The sequence below is a fragment of the Desmodus rotundus genome, chromosome 1 (genome assembly GCF_022682495.2).
Source record: "Desmodus rotundus isolate HL8 chromosome 1, HLdesRot8A.1, whole genome shotgun sequence".
Lineage (NCBI taxonomy): Eukaryota > Metazoa > Chordata > Mammalia > Chiroptera > Phyllostomidae > Desmodus > Desmodus rotundus.
In genome coordinates this window covers 84,656,183-84,675,476 of record NC_071387.1, presented here as the reverse complement: position 1 = coordinate 84,675,476, position 19,294 = coordinate 84,656,183, and the positions used below count along the sequence as shown (strand labels likewise).

The window sequence follows — 19,294 nt, the reverse complement described above, 5'->3', positions numbered from 1 at the left end:
GAGTGGCCAAGGAAGCTGAGGGAATGAGGGGTTTTGAGGCTGCTAATGGGACACCAGGCACACTGTGTGTCCTGCCCTGTGTCATTCCGTGAAGCTTTGTCAAAGCAGCATTTGATTAAGAACTCTAGTATCTTAGGTTTGACTGCCATACCATGGTGGAAAGTCACTAATGTGAACTCAATTTGTAATCATAACCTTGAAGGATGATTTATAACAGTAAAGCACCCTAAATCAGAATACACTTTGATCACCTTAGTTGATGGGGCATCATCTAGCCTATTTCCTACTGGATTATAGTCCTATCAGGTGCCATCCTGGCACTGGGTGGAGTCCTGTCCCAGGGAAGGGGCGAATGCTGACAGGAGGCCAGGGCCAGGTGGGCCAGAGGTGGCAGCAGTTGAGGAGTTTGCCTTGGATCATGGGGAATGTGGACCTTTCTAAGTTTAAAGCCCCAGTCACCTTCTGGCCTTGATCTTGAAACAACATCAAATTGTGGAGCAAAAAGAACACTAACATAGAGAATGTATCACCTTGACAACCTGGTCCCCTACTCCTAACATGCAACCCCCTCATGGGCAGCCCTCACTGTCACCCCCAGAAGTGACCCTTCTGTGGGCTGATTCACACTGACTGGGAGTGCAACATTAAAATAAAATTATTATTCAGGTTTATCACATAACTTTCCCCTCAAATACCACCTTAAATTCACTTCCGTATGGCCTATGTTCTATGGCCAACAAGACTGAGAATGTCTTGAGTATGTCTGCCCTCTTGGAAAATTTTTACTAAACAAGATCTCAGGGCTTTCATGCTTTTATGAGCAGGCACCCCAAAATACCCAGACTTTATAAAAAATTGTGTGTTTATTCTGACATGTTTAAACTTCAGTCACCTTCAAAGTACTCTCCATTTGATGCAATACACCTATCAAGACATTTTTTTCTACTGCTCAAAACAGTTTTTGAACTTGTTGATTTTGATGCCTTTAGTGCTTCTGCCATTTTTTGTTTCACCTCTTCCACATCAACAAAATGTTTCCCTTTGAGGACTTTTGTCATTGGGAAACAAAAAAAAGTTGCTCCTGGGGCAAGATGGGGTAAATAGGGAGGGTGGGGGCATGGGAATCATGCCATTTTTTGGGCAAAAACTGCCGAACACTCAGAGGTGTGGGCAGTTGTGTTCGTCCCCTATCATGAAATGGGCAAATGCATTGAAAGAATCTGCAAAAAAAAAAAAAAAATTCACTAAAGCCAAATGCAGCCTCTCACAACAACGCCAGCTGGTACAAGGCTATAGATGGGTTCCTAGAACACTCACCTAGAGGGGGAAGCCTGTACTACAAGGGGCCCATCCTCTCGAAGATAATTCTGGGTTTTTTGGGTCCCTACTTGTATTTTCTGTTTGTCATTAGTACTTTAGGCAATCTGCTTTGTGAGTTGGTGCCCAATGATATGCTGAAATGTTTGGAAAAATAACAACTGATATGAAAATGGAAACAATTATTAACAAAAGAATCACTTATATACCAGCAATGATAAAAATAGAAAGGGGAAAATAAGCAATCCATATAGATGAAGGAGGTAATTCATTATAAATAAAAATCATTAAAAAAGAACTTTTTATTTCCCTCATAATTCAATCATATAGAAAAATATAAAAATGTACCATGTTAATCTTACTGCCTCATAAACAAAACTGGTATTTCTAATCCTACATTTCCATCCCATCTTTATATATGTTATATTTAAAGTTCTGTGTTGGAAATTTACAGCCATAATGAAGTTATTGAAGTACTTTAGGAAATATACATGCTTAGGCCTTCACTGTGCAGTACTCACGAAACCTTGGTGTTTCATCCACCAACACATTATTTATATCATCAGTTACCACAACACTGAAACATACAATTCTGGCAAATCTAAAGTAACCTGGCTCGCTTGGAAAAGATTTTCCAACATGAGAATCAGCCCCCACCTATCATGTTGACCGAGATGACTTTCAAGCATACACGTCAGTGGAGACAGCATGTGCATAGTGATGGACTTTGCAGCAAAGTGGCCAGGACCCACATGGAAAGCACACTGCATGCCCAGGGGGGCTGCCCATGAGGGCTACACGCGGCAGAGACATGGGGCCAGAGCAGCAGGAGGGGCAGGGCAGTGCACACGGAGGGCAGCCAGCGGGCGGAGCACAAGTGCTGAGTGCGGGTCAGTCCTACCACTTAGGGGCAGCAAGCAGGGGATGTTTTAGCACCTTTCTGTGGCCAGGCTTTGGGAAGGAGTATGATTTGATTCTTGAGATGATTCCACCCACTGACAAAGTCTAGAAACCATAATGGCAAAGAGGAACAGTAAATGTTTCAGAAAACAAATACAGGCTAAGTATATAACATGCTATTTTAACTTGCTTTAAAACCATACTGTCAGACCCTCCAGCTTTTGCTGATGTGACACACAGTTGATCATTAGGAATATTTCAAGGAAAGCTGAGCACCTGAGCAGGAGGACCTGGAAGAGCATTTGGGTACTATTTCCCACAACAGGCTATAAAACTAGAGCTGTTATGTTAAATAGCCCATATTTCATAGAGAATTATTAAGTTGCAAACTCAAGTAAATCATTGTGAACAAACTAAAAGATAATTTGCTCAATTTTTTTACTTCTTCAAGGTGACAGTCCCATGTGCTTGTGGGAATTCACTGAGTCACTGAGTTAAACACTTAGGGCACATGCATCTATTTTTTCTGTATATATCTTATCAGTCCATAAAAATTATTCTAAAAACACCCTAACTTCTTGGAGCCAGTAGGTGATATATGGCTAAATATAGGGCTTGATATTCTTTTAGTTCTCAGCACTAATTTGTCTTCAAGGACACAGAATCTGTCTCAAGGCACACACATGGTAGAGTTGACAGGCCCATAGGCTATGAAAAGAGTAAAATAAAATGACCCCTTAAGGGTGCCATATTTTAGACATTGATTCTAAAGTTCACTGACAGTTTAGCAAATTCCAGGTCCCCCAATCTGATGACAGGTGCTGCCCCTGGAGAGACCCCAGTTTCAACACAGGACACAACTTCTGAACAGTCCCTGGTCTCCCTGGGGCCAGAAAGTACATTCTGCTCTCTGCAGACTTTTTTAAGGGCTAGTAGACAAAAAGTGAGGTGTAGAGCACAGTGAGGTGATTGCTACACTTCACGGATGGCCTGAATGGAAACCGAAGGTCCACGGTGAGGTCCTCCAGGAGGGACAGGGAACCACGCCATGCTTTGAGTCTAAAACTGTGTGGCAGTGCATCACTGTCGGAGGGAGGAGGGGCTGGGATCCTCTCTCTGTAGGGGCACCAGGCACAGTTTGGGCAAACCCACATGGAGAAATATGGACGGGCCACATTCTCACCTCCTATTGACAGGGCGGGGCAGGTGGGTTCTGACCTAGTGCCTCAATCTATACTTCTCTAGGGCTCCTCTCTGATGCCACCCCTTCCTTAGCCTTCCTCGGCTATGCTACTGTCAAGCCAGCTCTCCTTGAAAGGGCAAGGCCTCTAATAACAATGTCTTGGTTGATTTAACCAAACAAATTGGGCAGAAAACATCACTGAGACATCATAATGCTAGACCTTGGCTGTTACACCCACCAAGGTCATGTGGATCATGCTCTTGTGCCCACACAGGGGCTTCAAGACTGAGCCTGAAATCTGCCAGGAAGCATATTTCTGATTTAACATTGGGCTTCATGGTCATTTTGTATACTTTTAGCAAATGGAGAGAATTTAACCTACCAAAAAAGTTAACTTGGCTAACGTGGAACTGAAATCAGGCTGATTCTAGCTGACACTGGCAATGCCAGTTCACCAAGTCTGATAAAACAACAATCACCACTACTCCAGTTAGCCAAAACCTGCTTTCCATTACATACAACTGCTTTGACTCCAGTGGTACTTCTAGTAACACTTACCGCCGGATGGGCACTTGGAAGTTGTGGACGACTTACAAAATTAATATTTCCTGGTGAGAAAGGGGGATGATTACTGCTCTATCAGTGAAAACCGCCATGTACCCCTTCCCACAGCAGATCAAGCAACGTGATTATGAAATCCTGCTTCTTGAAAAGCAGGTACAGTTTCTGCACACATATCTTTTTATTGTTTTACTCAACTTTCTCACCATGCAATCAACACCAGATTTTTAAAGTAAGCAGCTATTTTTTGATCAATGATACTATGTAAAATTGGACCAATCAATCAGTACAAACAAGGCCTCATCTCACCTGAACTGCAACAGGCCAAATCTAACACAAGGCTGATTACTATCAGATTATTACTGTTATTCTCTAAAAGACTGAGATTCTAATGTCTTAGTGACTCACCCGGTTGCTCGCCAAGTTTTTGACATGGAATTGTAAGAACTCTTAACAAACCATCTGGTTTATAAGAATAATGTTCGACTAGCTGAAAGAGAAGAAAGTAAGAAAGTGCAATAAATAACAAGGCAGGAAAAGGAATCCTACCTGGAGCAGCTGACTCCCCTTTTGAACTTTAGAAGTGATTTAAGGACAACCCTTAACAACAAGTACAGCCTGTAACTTCCTTGTTTGTCTGTCTGACCCCTCCCACGTCTCTCTTCCCACCCTCAGACTCAGGACAGAAGTCCACATGCCGCCTTTCCTTTGCAATCCCACTCCACTCTCTGCTCACCCCCTTTCTTTCTCTCTCTCTCCTCTCTCTTTCTCTCTCTCTCAATCTCTCTCTGTTTTTGTCTCACTCTTTCTTTTTAGGTAGCAAGTTGCTTTTACAGTATTTGTTTGTATTCTCCTACATCTGTGTGAGATTACAAAGGTGAACTCAGCATTCAGTCATCCAACAAACACTCTGCTTCCCTAGGCCCTGGGTGAGGACAAGGTAAACTCAGGTGAATAACACATATTTCCTGCCCTGGAAGTGCTTACTTTCTTGGTGGAGGGACAGATAAATGCTTATTACACTGACAGGGGCAAAGGCTTTGGAGGGACCAAGTCATTCAGCCCAAAAGTTTCAAAGAAAAGACGTCATAACACAGGTGATGTAGGAGCATGGGACATGGTGAAAGGTCACCTCTCGGAAAATAACCTTGTATCCACAGGGCATGGACATCTTTGGCTAATGGCTCCCAGAAAACTATGATTATGATGTCTAATTTGTACATTAAAAATAAAATAGTGGCAAGTAGATTTATTTATATCTTATCAAAATTATGCAATATTTTTCTCATAACAGATATTTTCTCTTCAGACAACCTAAAAATATTCATATCTGATGTCCTTCCTTGTCTGTTTATTGGTACTTTTCCCAGTTCCAAAACTCATCTACTTGTGTGAATGTTTGTTGAATGAATATATTTTACCCTTCCAGATACCCTTGAGATTCTTTTCTCAAAATTTTAATTATTGTGGTTAGAATATAACATGAGATCTATCCTCTTAACAAATGTTTCGGTCACGATCAGCCCTAACTTGCTACTAGAATGGACCCAGAAGCTTTCCGTGTTCTGTTAAATGCAGTAGTATGTTCTCAGACCAATAATATTGAGGTCCCTAAAACAAGTGAGACATCTCATCCACTTCTCCAGAGTCATTCAAAAATCTCCTTCAATGCTTGTGTTTTTAGCCAATCTATCCCACAAGGGTGGCTGGGAGGTGGGTGTACATGTAGGGATTTCCCACTTAAACAGGGGTCTGCAAACTCTTTTGTAAAGGGCCAGAGAGTGCTATTTTAGGCTTTTTCAGGCCACACACCATCTCGGTTACATAGTCCTTTATTTAAAACAATCCTTTAACATATAAAAGCCACTTTTCTCAAGGACTACACAAAAACTGGCCAAGGACCAGATTCAGCCCCTGTGCACCAAAGGAAGGAATGCTATTGTAATAATTACCAACTCTCAGAAAAAAATAGCACCAGAGTGGGTGGGGCTGGAGCACACAGGTACCTTACACTGTTGTTGAGCAAAACACATGAAATCACACCTGTAAAAATGGAAGTTACTTCTAGCATTTTTGATGTTCCTTCTTAAACACAGTGACTAGAAAATATACAGTGCAAAGAATTTAATTAGGGCTGAATACTATACTATGCCAGAGAAATCAATAAACATGGGACAAAATATTGGGAAGGAACTTCCCAACAACTAGCAATGTTTGGCACTGTAGGTGCACACAGACTCTGCAACTGTGAGTGGATTCCCAGGAGAAAAACAACCACTGGGGAGAAGCTGGATGGCTGCACAGGTGATGGAACCAAAAGCCTTGGAGCCTTTACATTCACACCAGCAACACATCATATAAGAGTCAAGAGACGTTGGTGAGAAGTTAATGCTTCCAGGCAGCTTTATCTACTCATCTCTCTAATTTTCAGTGGGCTACTTGATAGGCTGAATGCTCTTTCAAATCAATATCATTAAAATAAAGCAAAGTCTGTGGTTGATAGTTAGCTATATGCTAATGAGCTACAAACCAAAAGACAAGGTCAGTGTTATAACTGATATGAATAATATTGTAATACCCAGCATTTGGAAAAGAGGCATTTTTTTACTCACTATAGCATTAGGAACCAAAATAAATTATGTGGTGGTTACTCTAAGTGCATTAAAGGTAAGGGAGATCCCTGGTCTCAGTATTTAAAAAGATGGGATTTTGAGCTGGGACCTTTCCTCCTGTTACCACATATGAGGTCCCTGGCCAGACCTGTGTGTGGATGTTTGCAACATCCCTCACTCACAAAAGCTCAATGTAGTTGTTGCTTTCTGGGTGGCAGAGTCCCTTGATTTTCTCTGTCTCTGCCCCACTGTGATGTATAGGACGCTTTGCTAAAATGTCATGGACAGTGGTTTCATGCCTGCACAGAGCCTGTGATTTAAAAGAAGACAAGCTAGTTATGCCTGTGACAGCCCCATGGAAACCAGTGGTGAGCATGGGTTTAGTGCTCACTCTGCTAAAGCAACTCTCAAACTGTAAATTGTTTCAGGGTTACTGATAGTTGGGTCAAGAATAAACACTTCAGAGCAGAGTGGAACAGTCCTGTGCAGGGGGTGGTGGGAGTACAGAAGTGCTGCCTTACTTCCTAAGCTGTCGTACTTTCAACGGAGACCCATTTTGCAGCAAGAATGCCCCTCAACACTTTATATTCGACTCAGCCTCTCACTGTTTAAAGACAGTATGACTGGCCATCTCCACCCCTTCTTCTCAGCCAAACACACCTTTCTTTATTTTGTGTGTATTTGTCTTAAAGGCTGTTTTTCTAGTCTCCAGTACAGGGTCCCTGTTGAACTCTGAACACAGCCTTGAGTGGCACCGCTTTGAGGTTCCAAGTCCTGACTGGCCCTGGAGAAGATACAGAACCTTCTGGGGCCTCATTAACCTAACATGATAACTGGACCAGCACTTCTTAAATGTGGACATTAGTACATGACACCTAAACATTGAGGAGCAGTTCTAGTTGGGCAGGTCTCACGTAGGGACCTAGGAGGGTTTTTCTAAAAGGCTCCAAGTGTCCTGTGGCCCTCATTTCCCAGGGTGCTGTGTACCTGCCAGAGTGTGTCAAACTTCTTGCCATCTGGGATGGAGAGCTTCCCCGTCTTGTCCTTATCGATGCGGTAGTGCAGCACTTTGCCCTCATGTAGCAGGCACAGGGCATAGGACCCATTGTTGTCCCTGGCCCTGATCCTGGAAGACAGGAAGAGTCCATCACTCCTGATCCCATCCCCCACCAGAAGCACCCTGAGCAGGCTGCTGGCCATGGTGTCCCCATCTCAGGGTCAAGGGCTTTGTCCACCATGATAGCGAGGCCCCAGTCAGAGCTCAGTCACACCAAGAGTTCAGGGCAAGAAAATTCTATGGCCTGGGGTTGGAATGCAGCCAAAGCTCAGGGGGCAAGGAGCCCCAGCTGGGCACCAGGAGAAGCCGAGGCTCTCCTGGGGCAGCAGTGCCTCTTGGGGTACTAGCACCTGAGATTTACAGGGCCCTGGAGCTGGCTGGGCAGGGATCTGTGGAGCTTTTTGACTCACCTCCTCTCTTCCCTGAGGTTAGAGTCCCAGCCAGTGCTGTTCCCAGCCCAGGGAGTGCAGGGTGGGGGTGTTTCAAGGGCATTTTAACTAGGAACTTCTGGACCACAGATGGAGGGGTTTGAGGGCTCCCACTTCTAGGGCCTGTTCTCCCTTCTGTAGGGAGCGGGGCAGAGATGGGATTTAAACTACTGTTGCATATGACACAGTGAGATGAAGTCTCAGAGAAAGAAAATGTCATCTACTGAGAGTTGGAGAAAGGCAGGCAAAACCAGAGCTACGCTGGGCTGAGCTGACGGCCTTGGCTCTGATTCCATAGCCTGGCGGGGTCAATGGGAGACAACCCCTCACCTTATTCCAGGGAATGAGAACTGTGAGTCCAAGAACCAGAAAGGAACACACACTACAGTGCACAAGAGGGGGGAATTCTACCTACAGGGAAAAGAGAGGCCTGCGGGGAAAGCCAGGTGGGGGTACTGCAAAGGCACAGAACAGGTATGACCCCTCCAATTTAGCTGCTTAGTCACTGTCATCCCCAGCCCATTTTCCCTTTCTAGCAACTTGAGCCCTTTGGATCGTGAGATCTGAGAAAGGGTGGGTCCTGGAGGTCCTAGAAAGCTGTCAGCCCTGGCATTTTCTAAAATGAGGGAAATGTTTGCAGCTGAGGCCCCAAACATTCAGTGCCCAAATGCACTATATTTAGGGAAGAGTTCAAATATACCAACATGCCAGGAACTTCTGTATTTGGGGGACATTTGTGATGACTCCTCCCAGCTGCAAGAGGTCACACAGGCGAGATGGGCTTTGGAAACAGACATGGTCATACTTTCCTGTCTTCAGTCTTGTAGATTCATCTCAAAAAGCTAACTGAAGACTGGAGAGTTGAGCTGTGTTGTGTGGGATGGGAACTTTGTTTTAAAAATAAAGTTCTTTTCGAGTCGTGCTCAGCTGTGCATGACGGACAGGTTCCCTGCACGCCTCACGGCTCAGGGCAGCTGGTGTGGGTGGAGGGATGTGCACAGGCCCTCCTGGTCCTCAGCAGGGGCTGGTTCTGAAACCTCTGCACTGTGACAACAGCTCCTTCCTCCCAACCTTGAGGGGTCACCAGCACCCTTAAGCATAAGCTACACTTCCTGGTCACATGGCCTGTGAAGGCCAGTTGGTCGCTATCAAACTAAGAACCAACCATACAGAAAAGGCAAGACATTTTTATATGGGGGAAAACTGAGTCCATTTTGTAATATGGACTATGGGACTACTTGAATTTTGTTTACTACAACACATAGCATTAGTTAAAAACAAGTATGATAGTTTGCAAATGTAGGGAAGTGTATAAATTCTTAATACTAACCACTAAGAATTTATGCATATACACATGAAAGGATAAAGATTTATGCACATGGGAGCATGAAGTCCACAGGCCATTCCAAATGTCACTGTCCTTGATTTATAGTCCTTACACCTTTGACTTCAGAGGCGTGGAATAGTAAATGGGACCTGAACTCTGTTTTTCAGGTTTATGTCCAATCTCCATCACTCCATCCTGTCTTGTACCTTCATTGACTTTTTCTCACTTTAAAACTGAGGCAGAGAATCACAGATTTCCCAGGAACATGGTTGCAGTCCCTTCATTAGAAATCTGGGAAATGCCAATTAAGACCACACTGGAAAATGGAACCATGGCATACTGTTCCACACGGCAAACATTAAAAGACTTATATTAAGTGTTGCTGAGAATGGGGGCCACAGGATCCTCTGTATACAGCCAGTGGGAGTGTGACTCTAACCATTTTGGAAAACAATTTGGAATTTTCTACTGAATTCTAATCTATTCATCCTTTGTGAATCAGCAATCCACTCCCAGCTATACAAAATTTGTGTGCTCTGCACCCTGAAAGTATGCTGGGGTGTTTACAGCAGTTCCATCTGTGGTCGCCAAAAACTTTGAACCTGAATGTTCACTGACTTCAGAGGAAGTAAATAAATTGTGAGATATTCATACAATGGAATACCACAGAACAAAAATGAACAAATAGCAGTGATACAAAGAACAAATGACTTTTGTGAACATAAAACCTACTCAGAATTCCACATACAAAAAGTTCCCAAACAGGCAAAAGCAAGTAGTTTTGTTCATATGTGTTCAGGTCTTCAGGTGGTAACACAAAAAATAAATTAAAACAGGAATAAGAAGAAAGTGAGAGCATGCTGGACACAGAGCCAGGAAGTGGTATCTGCCAGGGGCGGGGTGTGAGTAGGGACCTTCTGAGATGTTTATGTTTTCTTTCTTGACTCCAGTGGTGTTGGCTCTATAATTATTCATTAAGATGCACAGGTAAAGTGATACACTCTTTTGTGTGTTTTATACTTCATAATAAAAAAATGGTATAAAAAGAGAGCTGGTACAGGTGGAAATGGAGTGTCTTTCCTTTTGAACAAGTAACTGCTGCAAAGACACACACTGGTCCCAGAGGAGAGTCTGACAACCTAGCCAGTTCCCAGGACAACAGGGGTGACAACTACCCTGTGAGCACACTCTAAGGATGGCAGATACAGGGACTGGATGTGGACATGCAGCCTGAACAGCCCCCAGGCAGCTGGCAGGAAATGAAGGCACAGAAGGGAAACCCACAGGCCCAACAGCTGTAGGTGGCAAAGACCAGAGGCTTGGTGACATTAACGGCCAGCAACTGTGAGGTGTTTGCTGGCCGCAGTCAGATCCTGGCTGGGCTAGGCCACTTTTAATCTCAAATATAGGAAATATGGCCCCGGATTTATATGGAAATATATGGGAAATATGGTTTGGAAGCTAAAGCAACTATTCTTTTTAGCCCCTCGTTTCTCAGGAAAGTGTCCCTCTGCCCCCCACACCCACCAGGTTTGTCACACAGGCACCCAGAGAGGGGAAGAGTGAAGTCTAGTCTTTTCAATGTCTCTCAGGGCTGTTGCTTTCCAACCTCAGTGTCAATGGCCTCAGGCATGTCTACATAAGCCCTAGAATACTTTTTCCCAGTGATTCTCTTGGAAGAATCCAGCTCATAGAGATTTGTGTTTTGCTGCCACAGAGCATGGGATTTCAGTGCTTTGAATTGGAGCTAGGCTGTGAATTTTCCTTAACTGGGTGTCTGGATGTCATGTGGCATGCACACTCCTCCTGGTAAGAAGACAGGGAAGCCAGGCTCCTCCAAGGTGGACAGCCTTAGGCTCTGTGATGAGTGCTGGTGACACTGGCAGGGAAGTGAGGATCTGGGAGGTGGTAGGACGCTCCAGGCAGCTTCCGTCACCCAGGTCATGGGACATTGAACTATGTCTGCTGCAGACAGAAAAGAATAGCTGGGGAGGAGGGGACAGTTTGTGGGAGAAGCATGCTGGACAGTGTGCATGCTGATACAAGGACGAGAGTCCCCTAACTCAGGAGAGGCATCAGCCCTAATGATTCACTAAAGACAAAAGGAAATGCTACTTCTGGGTGCTACTGTTTTCACCATAGTAAAATTTAGGCACACGCGCACTCCATACACATAGTGGAAGCAGATCAGCACAGGATACAGATCCAAATCCGGGGCCATGCCAAGCTTCTTTCCCACACCTGCCTTTGTAAAGATTGTATCACTAATTCCCCTCTCCATCTCCCTGGGCACTAGTTCATGAGGTGGAACTAGGTCACTATTCTTCTCTGTCAGCTTCATGGGGACCTTTATCAGACCAATCAACTGATACTGACATCAGCCCACAAACCCCTTTGAACTTTTTACTTCAGATGGGTTGGGACTGTTTGTGTTAATCTGCGGCTATAGAACCACACATGTCGAATAAAATGGTGTACTTTGATCGTAGCACATGAAGGTGCTGGAAGATTTTAGCTTTTATTGTCACATCTAAGGCTCAAGACAGCCATATGCTGTCTCATTCATCAATGAACAAGGGTAAAATATTTTCTAAACCCACATTTGCTTTTTAAATTTAAATATATAGCAAAAAGTGAGTTGAAATTTGAGCAGGGATGAGTGGCAAATAAGAGCAAAAAAAAAAAAAAAAGAGAGAGACTTTGGCCTAAGGGCCAATATCAGTACCATCACTGGACAGAGGGACAATGTACTGGGCCAGCAGCATGGTGCACAGCTGAACCTGAGATTCCCACATTAAAGCACATGCCTGTGAAGAAGATAACCTCTTCAGCTCTGGAGAACAGCATTCTCAACATAGGATGCTCCAGATACCCAGTGATAAATATTAATCAAGTATGAGCTCAAAAAGGTCACCAAAAATATAAGGAAACATGAGTTATGAGAGGAATAGGGAGAGAAAGAGAATGGGAGATAGAGATTTCTATCTATTTCCAAGGACTTGCAGCACTGTAGTCATCAGGTATGGAATACAGATTAACTACATATGAAATCTTCAAAAAAAACCAAAAGATGGAATCACAAAAAATAGCAAGCAATAAGATATCCTCAAAAATGCTCAGGGATATTTGAAACAACAAGAAGAAATGGAACTGCTAGAAATGAAAAAAAACCCTATGTAATTGGTGGGAAAAAATTCAGTGAATGAGTTTAAAACCAAATTAGACATAGGAGAAGTAAAAATTAATAAAATGGAAGGCGAATTTAAAGATATTACCATAATGTAGTGCACAGAGAAAAGGCAATACAAAATTAGAAAAATGTAGAGGATAAATTGAGAAGGTCTAACATATGTTTAATAGAAGCTTCTGAAGGAATACATGGTAAAAAAAGAACCAACAGTAATATTTGAAGAAAAAATAGCCATTTTCCAGAACTGAAGAAAGAAAAGCACCTGTGGTTGTGGGAAGCACAGATACCTGATCACCACTGGCTTTGAGTTATACAACATTACTTTGTTCATCCTCAAGGTAACTCAGATAAAACACTAGCTTCCCCATTTTACCATGGAGTAAACTGAGGTCTGTAAGATGAATTAAGTTGTATTCACAGAGCTGTTAAGTGGCTGGGCCTGTCGGACTTCATGGCCTGAGTTTCTCTGCTATTGCACTTAAGTTTTTACAAATAGAAGTAGTCTTAAGGTATGTATATTAACCAGTCTCATAATACAGTATTTGGGTTGTGTTGCAGGACGCTCAGAAGTGACAATTTTCTAGTGCACATACGGTTAGAGACTGTCCAATGAACTCTGAAAATCTCAAAAGATCACTGTTCTTAATCTAGCTTAGGTAGGTATCAGGCTTCTCCAACAGGCTCCAATGTGGTCCCCAGACCAGCAGCGTAAACATCACTTGGGAACTTGTTAGAAATGCAAATTCTTTAGCCATAACCCAGACCTAGTGAGTTAAAAGCTCAAGGAGGGGGTGACCTAGCAATCTGTGCCTTTAACCAGCCTCTGGGTGGTTCCCACACACAGAGAAGGTTGAGGACCACTGCTTATATCATCTCCTCTGTATTTTGTATCCATTTTGTGAAACACAACAGAAGTTATAGCTTTTTCACTCTTCATCCTTCATCCTAATTTACATTTGTTCCTTGCTCATAGGGAATATAAGTGTACATTCTCATAAGCTATCTCACGGTCTCTGTAAAATGTGCCATGTGGTGAATATCTTTTTTATGGCTACTTTACACCGAGTTGCACTAGCGTTGGAGAACATTCCTCATACCCATTTCCAGCGTGATGCATCCACCTGCAATCCAGTTCACCTGTCGGGGCAGAGGCAGAGGGAGGGTAGGACATTGGTGGAAGGTATTGCTCTAATAGTCAAGGGTGACAGGTATGCCCTCTGGTGGCCCTGGGCCAGGTCCATCCTGGACAAGGACTACATGGTCCTGATTTGCACTATTCTGATTCTGGGTGGACACAACCCTTTTCCTTAGAGAGACTTGTCACTGAATCTTCTAGTCCCTAGTTTTGTACAGAGCAGTGTACACTCTTGCTAGACCATCTACGCATCTTGCTCATTGCTTCAATGGCAGGGCCAAAAATAAGAGGCATAAATGGATGAGTGAATTGTCTGTGTGTGTGCGTAAAGGACAGAGAGAATGGAAAAGGATATGGTAAGGAAGGGAAGGGAGGAAGAAAGAAAATCATGAGAGCTAATACAGAGGGCATGACTCAAAGATCGAAATGTTGATTTCTCCCTGAAACTGACAGGGTAGGAAAGGTCAGGGGACACCTGCCTTTCAGACGCAGAGCATGTAAGCACAGGCCATGCAGACAAATCAGTTGTGGGGCGAGACTACTGAGTGCCTCTGCAGGGTAAGCCGCACTTGGACTTGGTCCCTGCTCCAGAGGTTTCTGCACACGAGGACCAGAGGCTTCTGGGGATGGTCTTAACTAACATGAAGCACTATCATGGGAAAGGAGCATGTCTAGGGGTCCTACACATTGTGTGCAACAACCACAGGTCAGCACTGGGAGTGAACTAGTGAAGCCCACAGGCCACAGTTCCTAGTACCTTGCACACTCCCCAACAGATGCATCTCTCAGATCACTGACCTTAAATTCTCCTGAACTTCCTCTCTGCCTCAGTTTCTCACCATCCCTGCCCTGCCCACACGACCAGCTATCACGTGGGCAACACTCCCTCTTAACTCCTGCAAACTCCTGTGCACGATCTAAGACTTGCCTCTCAGCCCCCTCTCTCCGGCAGGACCTGCAGGACCACTGCCATGCCCACCACACCGCCGCTTCACCCCACCCAGCAAGCCAGGTAAGCTACATTCAGACTATAAGACGCACCCCCATTTTCCTGCCAAATTTGGGGGGGAAAAGTGCATCTTATAGTCTGAAAAATACAGTACCTGGGTACTAAACACAAAGAAAGTGACAATTCCATTTTTTTTTCTTTTACAGGACATACAATTTTTGGAGCATTTTCATGGTAAAATATTTTACATAATGAAACAAAGAGCAGAGCACATTACATTGAGGAGATGAGATATGCAATTGGAGAAGCATTTGTGCACAAGGGCTGCGAGCTGCCCTGTGTGAGCCACATGGGGAAGTATTTCTGCCAGGGAGGGTCAGGGGCCTCAGCCAGCCCAAGTAGGGCCCAGCGGTATGACCACAGAGCTTTAGGGTTTTGTCCTAAGAATGTGCATGTATTTTTTTATAATGAGTTGTGAACCTAGAATAAGGGCTTAGTTTTTTTCTTTATAAGTGGAAAAATATTAACAAATTATTATTAAAGGAAGAGGCAGCCAAACACTATGCAGTCAAAAAAAGAAAATAAAAGGTGCTACTGAGAGGTGTAAGGAAGTAAAAATTATGTATTTTTTCTCTAAGTTATGTGTTTGTAGTATTTACCAGCTTTAAAAATTTATTGTGATTTTTTTTCTTATTCTAAAAGTATATTTTGTACCTAATTGTGTACTTTTTAAAAAGAGGGTCTTCAAATTGTATATGCTTTGAATCCTACCAATCCTGGATCCTTCCTCTGGGGGAGTGAATTCATAATTTTTGGAAAATAAGCTTTATTTCCCTTTTCTAACGAATTTGCATTTTAGTCACATCTGAGCTATGACTAATTTCTCAAAATGGCCAATTGTACCGTCACACAAAGCCTCAAACAGCCAAGGGTACACACTCCTCACAGCATCTGTCCCTAGCGTCACTAATGCAGCAGAGTTCTGACCCCCACCCACAGGGCCTGGGCTGGGAATCCCTGTCTGGTGCTCACATGAGTGTACAGAGTGAGTGTGCTTATTCCCAGACTCCCCACTGCTTCTTTCTACATCCAGCCAGACAGGTCCCATTGAACTTTAGTTGGATCTTCCCTAACACATACCCCAAAATAGACAGACCAACTTGCCCAAAGCAAGTCCTCCCATCTCCGGCGAACCTCCCAAGTACACTACTGCCTCAGAGCACCCACAAGTGCTATTCCCTCACTGGATGGCTCCCACTGCCTTCAGGTCTTTGGTCAAATTTCTGCCTCACAGCAAGGTCCTTCCTTACCACCCAGCATGAGACAGAACCAGATGCCCTGGCCAGCATGCTCTGTTCCCTTCTCTGTATGCACCGACATCCTGTGAAGTTCCCATTTAATGGCTCAGTGTCTGTTTCTGCCACTGAGATGCAGGCTCCATGAGGCAGATGCTGGTGTGGCTCATGTCTCCACCCCCAATGCCCAGAATGATGTTGGCATTTGGTGCCTTACACAGCTATGGACACCAGTAAATATTGGTCCAAAGAGGGACAATCCAATTTAAATGGTTGGGAAGTAGGCAGGTAACACATTCTTTAGGAAAACGTGAATGAGGCCTGAGAAGAATTAGTGGGGAAGGAACCGACAACTAGCAGAGCCCCTGGGCAGTCCCAGGGCAGCTACTACTTACAGCACCCCTTGTCTAAGTGGGGAGCAGGCAGCCCTCTATCACTGCAGCTGATCCCCAGCAACCTTTGAGTGGGTGTCTGAACCAGCAGACACTTGTCGTTTAGACTATGCAATTTGGGGCTGACAACACACCAAGAGCTATGTACACAGTCCCATGACATTTGTGTTGGAAATTATTCCTAAGAAGATGGTAAAAGTCCAAACCTCATGGTGCTGCATCAAGAAAAACGTGTCTCCCAGAGCACAGAGTTTCTGCTGGCAGCCCTTGCTGCATCCACTAAGTCATCAATCCATTTACTGCTAGTGCCAACTCGGCTCTCTGCACTTATTTTTAGGATTACTTTGTTTAAAAAAAAGTATGTGTTTAAGATCATTTTTTAAATAATAAGTATTACGGCAAAGTCTAAGGAAAATTGTTTAAATAGATACTTCAAGACAACATATTTCTAGGAAATGGTTACAAAGTCAGCTGGGTATGACTGCCTGTTCATGGGGCTACTTGGCCCTTTGTGAAGTGTCCAAGGTGAGAATGGGACCCTTGTCCACTGGAACACCAAGTGAGCATCTCTGGAGGGTCACTGAACAGTGACAAACAGCTGACTGCCCTGCCTGCAGTGCTGCTGTGTCACCTTAGCCAGGGCACCTTAGGGAATGAGATGGACACCTGTCCAAAACAAGTTGTTGCCATCTCTTGACCACAGACCCTGCCCAGAGGTGGCTGGTAATTCTAAGACCTCAGTATTGAGGTCTACCTTGACCACTAAAGATAACAATAAGCAGGACTTGGGATGCTCACCTCATCCCTGAGATGATAAGGCTGAAGTCCATAAACCAGCTTGTGATCAAATGCCTGCACTATCTTTCCCATGAGCTACTCTCAGTGAACTTTCTTTAATATCTGCTCTACTGGCACTGAGTTCCAAGTAAAACAGAAGTCTAATAAGATCTTCGGGGAAATGTGAGTGAACAAACTGTGGTATGTTTGGTGTAAATGAATAGCCACAGATATTGTTATGCACCCTATATTTGCCATTAAAAGCAGACTATGAGGCTGAATAACATTGTATCTTTAAATTATGTCCCTCAGTGCCCAAGAAAACTGTTCACTTTGGGGTCCAATGGGGCAAAACAAACACTGAATTACAAGGGATAGCTTTGGTTGGAAACATCTCCTGGCAGGCTAGCATGTGTGGCTCCTTCCTGAGTTGCATGGGTCTAGTAATGAAAAGCCTGAGTTACCCGATAGTTCGAGCAGGCCTGGAGGTATGGGTGGGAGGAAAAGATATAATACTTACAAAAATTTTCCATTTGTCTTCGATCCTATCAGGACAGTTTGCTCAGATTCATCCCGAGAGATTTTTCCGTGGAACCAGGGCATTTTCTCATGGGCTGTGGTGGCGATCAGCTTCTCCAGCTGAGGCTTCTGGCTGATAATGGCCTGTTCCAGAGCTTGGCCCTGCCACAATGGGGGAGAGCAGAGCAACACTGAGTTAAATGAAAAACGACAGTGAAACCATTTCCAATTTATTCTAAATCCTGACATGACAAAATACAATCAAATGTGTTTTGTTTGTTCATTCACTCAATAAGTAAACCCAGTAAGGTCTTATAGATTACTTAAATAACTTCAATGTGTAAACAGCAAAATAGACTTTACAATATTGAGATTTATTGGCCTTCTAGAAACTGCACCAGCTTTAGAAACCACCTGGTATAATCCATGAGGTCTAGAGAACATGCCTCCTGCTCTCCTTGGATTAGTCGTCTAGTAGAACTTATTGTTCTGTATTGAGCTTGATCATCTACTAACAATTAAGAAGCATTAAGTCGTGCTGTCCTGTCTGCCTCTCAAGGCTGCACTCTGAGCCACACACACTGGTGTGGAGCTGCAGGCACCGTGATCACAGAAAGCGCAGGAACGACTGGTGTGAAAACAAAAGTGGCAGAGAGGCTGACAGCTGAGTGAATTTACATCCTCATTGTTCTTAATGGGAGAGAAATACATATTCTGTACAGTAAGAAATGAAGAACCAAATTTTGATTATTTGAAGTTATAAAAAGAACCACAAAAGCTTTGGCTGGGTAGCTCAGTTGGTTAGAGTGTCATCCCAAAAAGCCAAGGTTTCAGGTTAGGTCCCCAGTCAGGCACATACAAGAATCAACCAGTGCATGCATAAATAAGTGGAGCACCAAATTGACAGTTTTTTTTCTCTCTCTCAATTCAATACAGTTAAAAATTTTTTAAAAAGAACCACAAGAAATAAAAAAATATAACCAACACAAAGGAGGAGATGGAAGAGCGGAAGGAATATGAGAATTTTCTCCTGCCTCACAAATGAAACACAAAAAACAAAGCAGTGATAGGCTACATACCATAGAAGCCTGAAAGCACAGCAAGCAGAGGTCAAAGTGAAAAGGGTGTGGGGTGATACTCATGACAAAGACAAGGGAGCCACACAGCTGACTAGAAAAGGCACTGTATTGAGTGAAAGAAGCCCATCTGAAAGGGCTACATACTGTATGAATTCATTTATATGGCATTCTGGAAAGGCAGAGCTATGGGATGGAAATCAGATGAGGGGCTTCCGGGTCTAGGGTCAGGGGAGGTACAAGGGCGCTTGATGGATAATGGAGCTGCTGCATACCTTGACTGCGACAGGGGCAACCTTATGCTATGTGTTTGTCAACATTCATAGCATTGTACACCTAAAAAGGATGACTCTTATATGCATAAGTTACAACTCAGTGAATCTGATTTATATGACTTTAAAAAGAGTAAAAGGGTGGTCTAACACATTTCTAAAAATGCCAGTGAAAAATATGGGGCACACAGTATTACTATATGTCTGCAAGGTTGAATTTAGTATAGCACATATTAAATGAGTAAAAAGAGGGTCACAGAATATAATCGTCAAAAGCCTATGTAGTCATAACTCCGTACGTTTC

At 43.7% G+C, this 19,294-nt stretch overlaps 1 protein-coding gene across 3 annotated transcripts in view; it reads right to left on the bottom strand.

Annotated features, from left to right (window-relative positions):
* The window catches only part of SYK (spleen associated tyrosine kinase), an 86,959-nt gene that overhangs the window by 28,583 nt on the left and 39,082 nt on the right, over window positions 1-19,294 (bottom strand). For 2 of the 3 annotated variants that reach the window (XM_053925582.2, XM_053925579.2), the window contains 5 exons: window positions 17,644-17,804; window positions 7,561-7,699; window positions 4,370-4,451; window positions 3,959-4,008; window positions 2,254-2,322 (listed from right to left, as the gene is read on the bottom strand). In XM_053925582.2, the coding sequence (XP_053781557.1) occupies window positions 2,254-2,322; window positions 3,959-4,008; window positions 4,370-4,451; window positions 7,561-7,699; window positions 17,644-17,804 (501 nt within the window). The remainder of the gene's footprint in view (window positions 1-2,253; window positions 2,323-3,958; window positions 4,009-4,369; window positions 4,452-7,560; window positions 7,700-17,643; window positions 17,805-19,294) is intronic. The other variant, XM_053925583.2, reaches the window with a different exon arrangement.